This window comes from Pteropus alecto, unplaced genomic scaffold (genome assembly GCF_000325575.1).
Source record: "Pteropus alecto unplaced genomic scaffold, ASM32557v1 scaffold43, whole genome shotgun sequence".
In the NCBI taxonomy this organism is placed as follows: domain Eukaryota; kingdom Metazoa; phylum Chordata; class Mammalia; order Chiroptera; family Pteropodidae; genus Pteropus; species Pteropus alecto.
Window position 1 is genome coordinate 4,060,501 of NW_006435764.1, and position 9,831 is coordinate 4,070,331.

Sequence of the window (9,831 nt, forward strand, 5' to 3'; positions counted from 1 at the left end):
GCCAAACTCCACGTCTGGACTGATCTGGTGTTGTTTTGCTAACGACAGAGTTACTGAGCATTGAATTTGGGGAGGCCTGGAGTTGAAAGTGCCTGCTTCTCAAATGCATCCGGGATCACCGTATGGGAACACTGAAGAGACCCTTACTCAACTCCGGACATTCGTGTTTATACTCTTTGTGACAGTGTTTTAAAAAATAAATTTTTTTTTTGTCATTTAGATGTAAATATATATATACATATATATATAGATAGATATACACGTTTGCTTTTAATAAAGTTAGAATAGTATCATTAATCATTGTGTGTCATAATGTCAGGTTATGAAACAAGCTACCAGGAAAATGTTCCAAAGTGAATCCAATTTAATAAAGCAATTTAAAATTAAAAGTTACTGACAGAACACAGGAGTCCATGTGTAATCAGGACTTTAAATCATCCTGGGACTCTAAACTGCAAGATAGCCTCTTTTTTAGGCATGGACTGGGACCTCAGAGAAATCGTGCAATATTATGAAAAGTCAGCATCTAAGAAACAGCTAGCATGCCGTTGAGCAGGTGTTGCTGGTGGGGGTTGGCATGCGGGTGCTGGGGACACATCAGCCCTGGCGTCTTCCTCATATGGAGCCGGTCACCACTTCCTGAACAGGGCTCTGCTCCGATCCTATCTTCTCTTTGCTTTCTGGCTGTTTCTTAAAACGTACTCTGCTTAATTTCATCTTGGGGGAACGGGGGGCGGGGGTCTCTTCTGGTGAGAGATACAAAACCAATGAGCTCAACAAGCCTTGTCCCTTCTCCCCTGAGCAGACAAGCCTGACCTGGAGATCTTCCCCTTCCTTGGATGACACACCCCGCCTCAGGGTGGGAAACACCTGGCCACCTTGACATGCGTCCACTGGGTCTGTGGGTTTCTCTCCCTGCCTCGCACAGTGGTTGGGGCCAGATGGGCTCTCAGGCTGCAGCTTTGAGAGGCAGCATTCTCCTGCAATGCCTACAGACCCCGCTTCATGGCAAGAGGGCCCTTCCCTGACCTTTTCCTCCCTTGGCTGTGCTGGGTTCTCTGTCGGAGGAATCAGGGGAGGCGTGGCTACCAGCCAGATGCACTTGGCTGAATTATTTCTTTACTTAGTGGCCTCAAGCAGAGAGCAGGGCAGATAGATCATAGATGCTGGTCTCCGCCTGGGCCCGAGGGCCCCATTTCCAATAGGCTTTTGGGAGTTGCACTCCCGAAGGGGCAAAGGCTCATTCCTGGCGGTCTCATGCTCCTGCAGAGCCTACAGACCCCTGGCCTCCCACCCCCTGCTCCACCGAGCCACTCAGGTCACACCGCCCATCTGAGGCAGCCATCTTCCCTCCTCCTGGCCGTGTCTCCTGCCTGCCCGCTGAATCCTACAAGACTGCATCCTCTTGGGACATCAAAGTCCACTGATCCCCCACTAGACCCATGACCTCCTGACCCTTCGCCCCCTACTCCGAGCCATAGCCACACGCTGGACTTTGCATTTACCCTCTGACCATGGCCTCCCAGCCTCGGCCTTCCAGCACCCACTGCATCCCCGATCTGCAGCCTCTTCCTTGCCGCTGGACCTCAAGCCCCGCTTTCTCTTCGGTCCCTTCCAGTCTCCCACTTCTAGGCACTGCTGACGCGACTCTACCTGTCTGTTTCACCCATACCCGCTCCTGGGTGTGGTCCAGAGGCAGTTCCGCCACTTCGAAAGCTCTGCAAATTCATGCCCCCCACGCCCCCAGCTCTCCACTTTCCCGGCAGCCCTGCTACGGTGGATATTTGTCATCCATTCTTTTGTCCGTCCATCCAATCATATTTGAACCCCTACTTAAGTGACTGACACAGTCCTCTACTTGAAGGGTACACGGTGAGCAGCCATCTAGGGGGACAGACAATGAAACCACAGAAACCCAGAAGGGAAAAAGTTCATACTGTGCTCCAAGATGGCTGGGCTAGCTTACAATCCCACTGACAGTGTACAAGAGTTCCCTTCTCTATATCCAGGCCAACGCTTGTTATCTCTTGTCTTCTCGAAGACAACGGTTCTTACAGGTGTGAGACGATAGCTCATTGTGGTCTTGATTCGCATTTCCCTGATGATTAGTGATGTTGGGCACCTTTTCACGTATCTGTTGGCCATTTGGATGTCTTCTTTGGGAAAAAAAAAGTCTACTTAGCTCCTCTGCCCATTTTTTTTTTTTTTTTTTTGCTTTTTAAAATATTTTTTAGGTGAGGCAACTCTTGGTTGACCTCACAGATTGTAAGGCCTTTGTCAGCTTACGATCCTTTATTTTTTAATTTTTTACACCTACAGCACCTGCTCTTCCAAGGTGGTCTCCCATCCAAGTACTAACCAGGCCCGACCCTGCTTAGCTTCCGAGATCAGATCCTCTGCCCATTTTTTAATTAGATGGCTTTCTTTCTTTTTTTGTTATTGAGCTATATGAGTTATTGATAAATTTCGGATATTAGCCTCTTATCTGATACATGGTTTGCAAATATTCTCTCCTATTCTGTAGGTTGACTTTATATTTTTCTTGTTTCCTTTGCAGTGAAGAAGCAGCTGAGTTTGATGTGATCCCACTTGTTGATTTTTTGTCTTCCGTTGTTTGTGATTTTAGTGTCGCATAAAAAAAAGAAATAAATAACTGCCAAGACTAATGTGAAGATGAATAAAGGGAAATCTCATTTAAAATGGAGTTGGGAAGCCCTGAAGAGGGGCAGCACTCACCACACCCTGCAGACTCCACCGGGAAGAAGCCTCCTTTGCTGCCCCAGCCGGAGTAGGGAAGATTTCCTCCCGGCATAGCAACAGACACAGCCCGTGAGAAGCTGCCAGGACTCAGCCAGTGGAAAGCCACTATGCTTCGAACTCCCGGTTTCCTCCAATGGCCATTTTGTTTATCCCAGCCCTTCCCAATTCACCCTTTTTCTCTATAAAATAACATTCCTCTCCTTTGTTCTCCAGACTTACTTAAGGTTTATCCCCGCTTGCGTGTCCCGAATTGCAATTCCTCTGCCATTCCCGAGTAAACCCATTTTGCTGGTAAAAATAACTGGCTTTTTTTTTTTTTTAAATTAACTTTATTGGGGGAACATCGGTTAATACAATTACATAATTTTCAGGTGTACATTGTAACTTGACATCTGTATATTCCATTGTGCGTTGACCATTCAAAGTCCAGTTTTCTTCGGCTGCTGTATATTTGATCCCCTTTACCCACAATAACTGGCTGTTTTATTTTTAAGATCCACACCAGTGTCAAAGAGCTTCTTCACTACTTTTTTTTTCTAGGAGTTTTATGGCCTCAGGTCTTTGACCTATTTTGAGTTAATTTTTATAAGTGGTATCAGATAGAGGTTCCGTTTCATTTGTTCATGTGGTTACCCAGTTTCTTCAACACTGTCTGGTGAAGAGGCTATCCGGGGAACTAAATGCATAGTTTAAAACCCTTTCCAGATGTTTCTAACCAGGGTGCCCACCAGTGCTATGGAGCGTCAGCCTGGGCAAGGTGGGAACTTCATGGGCTCCCTCGCAGGGCCCAGCCTGGCAGGTTCAGGAAGCTGTGAACCTTGCTGCAGGGGGAGGATGGGGTCAGTCAGCACCCACCGCAATCTTGGCCTCCCAGCAGCCCTGCCAGAGCTCCTTTGCAGATGCCCAAGCTGAAGCTGGAGGGTTCCTGGTAGGTGGGCACGCGGCTAGCAAGTCCTGTGGTGGGAGCCCTCTGTGGGCTGCTATGGGGACTCCTTGCTCACCTGCAAACACACCAAATGAGGCCAAGAGGTCGGGCTAGGGATGACAGCAGCAGCACTGAGGAGAGCTTATGGGCCTAACACTTTTCTAAGGCTTTGCCGTAACTCAATAATCTGGCAACAGCCTTGGACTGTATTGCCCAGTAGCCCCGTTTCACAGGTAAGGAAACAGAAATGGAGTTAATTACCCAAGTCACAAAGCCAGGAAGTGGCTGAACAGGGATTCCAACTTGGATCTCGCATCCCTGAGGCCGGGTCCTGGTTGCACATGAACACACACACACACACACACACACACACACACACACACACACACACACACACACGAGACACGAAAAAAACCTCTCGCCCCTCCCCTCCCGCCCTCCCGGGGTCGGTGGCCTAAGGGGCGGGACGGGGCGGGGCGGGGGTAGGTCCGGGCCGCCGGTAGGAAGTGCCGGGCCCTGCTGCTGGGACACCCGGGGCCGCCACCACGAGTCCTCTGGCGACATAGGGATATGGAGGCGGAGCCGCTGCTCTATCCGGTGGCGGGAGCTGCAGGTCCTTCTCCGGGCGATGAGGACCGACTGGGGGTCCCCGACGGGCCCGAGGCTCCGGTGAGCAGGGACCCGAGGAGGGGCCGAGGGGCCGAGGGCCCCCGGGCGGGGATGGGATGCTGCCCCTGAGGCGGGGAGTGCGGGGCCATCCGGGCGGCCGGCAGCTGGAGAAAAAAATCTTAGGCCCTCGGTCCCCAGCCCGGTGCGAGCGCCGCGTGTCCCCCGCAGCTGGACGAGCTGGTGGGTGCGTACCCCAACTACAACGAGGAGGAAGAGGAGCGCCGCTACTACCGCCGCAAGCGCCTGGGCGTGCTCAAGAACGTGCTGGCGGCCAGCGCGGGCGGCACGCTCACCTACGGCGTCTACCTGGGTACCTGCCCGCCGCGCGCCCGGCCCGAGGGCGCTGCGCCCGGCCCCACGGCTTCCCCGTCCTCACCCGCCCAGCGCCCTCCCTCCGCAGACCCAAAAAAAAACAGTTGGCCACCCTTCCTCTTTCACTTCCCTGCCCGCTGCCCTCGAGCTGCAGCTGCGGCCCCGCCACGTGGGGCGGGGCGAGACCGCGCAGTGGCCCCGGCCCCCAACCACAGGCTTCTCCCGGTGCGGGCAGGGGGCTGGGTGCCTTGGGCAGGTCTGCTGGGGAATCAGGAGCGCTGAGGTCCAAGAGACCTGGGGACCTAGGCGGAGGGTGGAAGGGCAGGGGCAGGGGGCCCGGACTCAAGTCGCCGACGCTGCCATGGCTGGCAGGGCCCTTGTCCCAGCCTGGCTTTCCCCGTCCTCATGGGCATTGGAATCCGGGATCCCTTTGGTAAAAGAGTTCCAGCCTCTGCTTGGTTGCCTCCGCCTCCCCTTCCCCAGCCAGGTGGCCCCCTCCACGCCTGCTTCCTGTCCCCAGGCCTCCTGCAGATGCAGCTGATCCTGCACTATGACGAGACCTACCGCGAGGTGAAGTATGGCAACATGGGACTGCCCGACATCGACAGCAAGATGCTGATCGGCATCAACGTGATGCCCATCGGGGCCCTCCTCTATACACCTGTGCTCATCAGGTGTGATGCTGCTGTCCCCTTGAGGGCTGGGGCGGTCACCCCGACCTTGAAGAGGCGCAGGGGCTGTTGGCCCATAGGTCTCAGGCTGCCCTGGTGGCCTTGGGAGGTGGGGAGTTGTGAGAGGCCTTGCCTCCCTGGAAGGGTGAGAGAGAAGGGGTGAAACGGGGTGTGAGGAAGGAATGGAGCTTTGCTGGGGGCACACTGGGTACTGGGTTTCAAACAAAGGAAATTTATTCTGGCTCCTTCTCTCAGCTTATCCTTGTGCCCGCTGTGGCCTGGAGCAACAGTGACCTTTTGGAGTCAGGGCTATAGATTCTCTGGAGAGATTCCGATCAGCCAGCAAAGCTCAGGCACCCACCCCCGGCTAATCAGCTGTGGCCAGTGTCAGAGGGACATTTCTCACTAAAAGGGCATGGCTGGGCAGGTGCCCCAGGAGGCCTGCTGTAGAGTGAGCCTGGAGGTATTTAGTCCAGCCTCCTGGCCAGTGCAAAAATCCCCCCCGGAAGCATCCTACCCACCGGGAGTTGGTCTGTGCACAGATGGACCCAGAGACCAGTGGACAGATGAGACAGGTTTAGTTACCCTATATTTAAAAAAAAAAATCTTTGATCACATTTGGACGAACAGCATTAGAATCATAATGAAAATTAAGAAAAGGGAAGGAAGGAAGGAAGGAAGGAAGGGAGGAAGGAGGGAAGGAAGGAAGGAAAGGAAGGAAGGAAGAAAGGAAAGAAAGAAGGAAGGAAGGAAGGAAGGAAGGAAGGAAGGAAGGAAGGAAGGAAGGAAGGAAAGAAGGAAGGAAGGAAGCCACTCGAGCCCTCTAGCCGGTTCTCCCGTGGGCGTGGGTAGCATCTATGTCTTTGTCACCAGAGCATGGGCATGGGTGACATTTATGTCCTTGTCACCAGAGCGTGTGCCACATTCGCTTTTGCCTTCTTTCATTTTTCTGCACACGTCTTGGCTCGCTCCACAGTCTTCACGGTGGAGATTCTGCGATGGTAGCAACTTCTACAGAGACGCAGGCGCCCAGCTGTGGCTCGGAGTTGGGCACGGCAGCTCCCTCTTCTTTTTTGCATGTTTACTTTGTGCTTTGTAGCTGTTTCCTTCATAAAATTTAAAAAATTCTGAGATAAATCCCCAGCCGTGCCCTTATCAGGGCAGAAGCCTATGAAAGGCTTTATGGCCCTTGAAACCTATGACTATTAATAACGACAGCTAACTCATTTCATTTCCGATGTGCTGGGTGCTTTATGGGTGTTATCCCGTTCCCCTTCCTTACTCTGAGAGATTGAGCAGCTCGCCCAAGTCCCACGGGCAGCTCGTGGCAGACCGAAGGTTCGAACCCAGGCAGAGTGGCTCCAAACCCCGCTGCGTGCCCCTCGCCCAGACTACCGGGCTGATTTGCCAAAGGGCTATGCCGGTCTGCATGACCACTGGCTACGTGTGTCATTTCTAAAACCACAACCTCGCCAACAATGACCGCTAGAGTTTTTACTTTTTTCTGTTTTACTCCATCAAAACATGCAGTGCATTCGGCGTGACCTGCCCTCCCCCCAATGGATCCGAGGGGGCTGCCTATCTATTTATTATGTGGCAAAATAAGGATAATAAAAGCACCAGGGCCCTGGAATAGAAGAGAGAGTAATCGTATCAGAAAACCAGGGGCATTTTTCTTTGAGCCTCCTGGAAACCAAAGGGAACTAATGAGCGCAAATACTTAAAAACAGAACAAAACAAAAAAACTAGATCTCGGTGGCGGTTTTTAGCCTGACCAGCCTCCATGCCCTGAATGGGCCGGTATCTTGTCACTTCTCATCCACCTTCGAATACAGTGCGGCATTTTCCCAGAGCCAGCAAGGCCATTTTCCTAAGGGCCAGTGAGGAGGAACCTTCCTGACTGACCACAGCGACTATAGGAGCAGTGGGCACGGAGTAAGGGACACCAGGGTGCCGGCCTGATCACTGGCCAGCAGCAGAGCCTCTTCTCTCTGCTCCTAAGTTTTCCTGAGCCAGCTTGGGTCAAGTCCCTCGGATGTGTGCTTGGGCCCTGCAGTCCCAGCACATAAGCTCGAGTGGAGAAGCGGGCCGGTGAGTCAGCCCAGTACACAAATGAGGGCTGGATATGCCCACGAGCCACTGTCTCACGACACCCTCACCCCCACTGTACCTCCTTCCATTCTGGCAGTGACCAGGAGAGGCTTGTGGTTTGGGTTCTGTGCCCGCATGACAGATGTGAAAACAGGTGTGTGGACACGCTGCCTCTCCTGAGGCCACTCAGCAAGTTCATGTCTCTGAGACTCCGTTTTAGAGCCCTTGACTCCAAGGCCAGGGGTCTCTTCCCACTTCACACAGCCTTGTGAGCCGGGCATTGTGGCCACTGTGGTACTGGGCCGTGGCAGTCCGCGTAGGCCCGTGGTACCAGGATCCCTCCCGTTACCCACAGGTTTTTTGGCACCAAGTGGATGATGTTCCTAGGCGTGGGCATCTACGCCCTCTTTGTCTCCACCAACTACTGGGAGCGTTACTACACGCTGGTGCCCTCAGCCGTGGCCCTGGGCATGGCCATCGTCCCTCTTTGGGCTTCCATGGGCAACTACATCACCAGGTGAGCTTGGTGGGCAGCAGGGCGGGAGACTGGAGGCTGGGCTGAACCTTTGCTGCATTGCCCATCTGGACTGTGGGGCCTTCGATCCGCCCCTCTTGCCCTCTGGGCCTCAGTTTCCCCACCCAAGAAATGCAGGGGCTGGTCAGCCCATTGCTCCGGGTGCAGGAAACAGAGGTGTCTGGCAGCGGTTGGGCTGGAGAGAGCCTTCTTTCCTGTGGTCCAGGATGGCGCAGAAGTACTATGAGTACACCCACTACAAGGAGAGGGACGAGCAGGGCCCCCAGCAGCGCCCACCGCGGGGCTCCCATGCGCCCTATCTCCTGGTCTTCCAAGCCATCTTCTATAGCTTCTTCCATGTGAGTGTCACATGTGGGGCCCTGGGCGGTGGGTGTTCCAGTCCGAGAACCCAAGCATTGGAGCCCATCCCAGCGTTTTGAGTCCCCCAGTCCCAGGTCCCTGTCTCCTCCCTGTCCACAGTGCTGACCAGGAGGAAGTCCTCCTGCACTGGGTCCTCTCCCCCTACCACCAAGCCGCCCCCAGAGGTGGGAGGGCTCCTGTCCCTCCAAGGCTGTGCCCAGACTCCTCCCAGGTCATGCCTGTGCCCCTCGCCCGGTTCCATGCCCCAAGCCTGGCCCAAGCTGCCCTCCTGCCCACAGCTGAGCTTCGCCTGTGCCCAGCTGCCCATGATCTACTTCCTGAACCACTACCTGTACGACCTGAACCACACGCTGTACCACGTGCAGAGCTGCGGTTAGTCCTCATGGGGGTAGGGTCCCCAGGTCCTGTTCACCTCCCCCATTGAGTTATCCAGCAGACACTGGGCTCCCCAGGGTAGAGAGGATGCTCTCCCTCACAGGGTTCAGGGCTGAGAGCCTGGCATCCCATGGTTCTGGTGGATGAGACACAGGGCCCCGTAGGAGTATGTGGTTAGAACCTGAACCGCCGGAGTAGGGGAGGGGGGGTGCATCAGGGAAGGCTGCCTGGAGGAGGTGCCATTTGGGATGAAGCTGCCTGTGGGGTATGTCTCAGGACCAAGCATACCCTCAGCGTTCAGTCAGTGTAGGAGGAAGGTATAGAGGTGGGAGATGGACTGGCACCCCTTCCCTCCCTGAGCCTGGGGCAACATGCAGGAAGGGGGATGGGAGAAGGTGCTCCTTCCTTTGGGGTACATTCAGCCCTAGTGGTTCTCATCTCTAAAGCGCTCCCCAAAGGAACCCTGCCTTTGTAGGCACTGTCCTTGCTGCTCCCTCTAACTCTCCCCTGCCACCTGCCGGCCTTGCTGCATTTCTTCGTGGCTGAGTTGACGGTGCCCTACTCCCACCGCCCCTTCTCAGGCACTAACAGCCAGGGCATCCTCGTTGGCTTCAACAAGACGGTTCTTCGGACGCTACCGCGGAGCCGAAATCTCATTGTGGTGGAGAGTGTGCTCATGGCCGTGGCCTTCCTGGCCATGCTGCTGGTATGGCCTGGAATGGGGGGAAGGGGGAGGTCGGAGTCAATGAAATCTGGCGACCGAGGCGGGGAGAAAGGGGTGCAGTCTAGGTACATGGCTGGCGGCCTGGGCAGGTGGCAGCCTGGAGGCGTAAGTCAGAGTCAAGAACCACGGCTGAGTCCTGGGGAGGCCTAGCTGATGCCTGTGATTTGGGACCGAAATTGGAGGGGAACCAGGCCTGGTCTAGGGTGGAGCCGGAGACAGGGTCCAAGAAGATTGGCTGGGAGCGGAACCCGGGGCCAAGGGTCAGAAGGTGTGGCTCAAACCCGGGGGCGGTACTGGAGGCAGAACTAAGGCGTTGGGGGCCTGGCTAGGGCGTGGCCTTGGCCTGGAGGCGGAACCGGGAGGCGAGGCCGAGGTCTGTGGGTGGGTCTAGGGGCGGGGCCTGGGGCTG

The 9,831-nt window shown here is 55.0% G+C and overlaps 1 protein-coding gene across 1 annotated transcript in view; it reads left to right on the plus strand.

The window, feature by feature from the left end:
* The first annotated feature begins 4,170 nt into the window (after nt 1-4,170).
* The window catches only part of UNC93B1 (unc-93 homolog B1, TLR signaling regulator), a 10,163-nt gene continuing 4,502 nt past the window's right edge, over nt 4,171-9,831 (plus strand). The window contains exons 1-7 of the mRNA XM_006911009.3: nt 4,171-4,354; nt 4,523-4,664; nt 5,187-5,340; nt 7,784-7,945; nt 8,169-8,301; nt 8,602-8,695; nt 9,280-9,404. Coding sequence (XP_006911071.1) covers nt 4,256-4,354; nt 4,523-4,664; nt 5,187-5,340; nt 7,784-7,945; nt 8,169-8,301; nt 8,602-8,695; nt 9,280-9,404 — 909 coding nt within the window. The 5' untranslated portion in view covers nt 4,171-4,255. The remainder of the gene's footprint in view (nt 4,355-4,522; nt 4,665-5,186; nt 5,341-7,783; nt 7,946-8,168; nt 8,302-8,601; nt 8,696-9,279; nt 9,405-9,831) is intronic.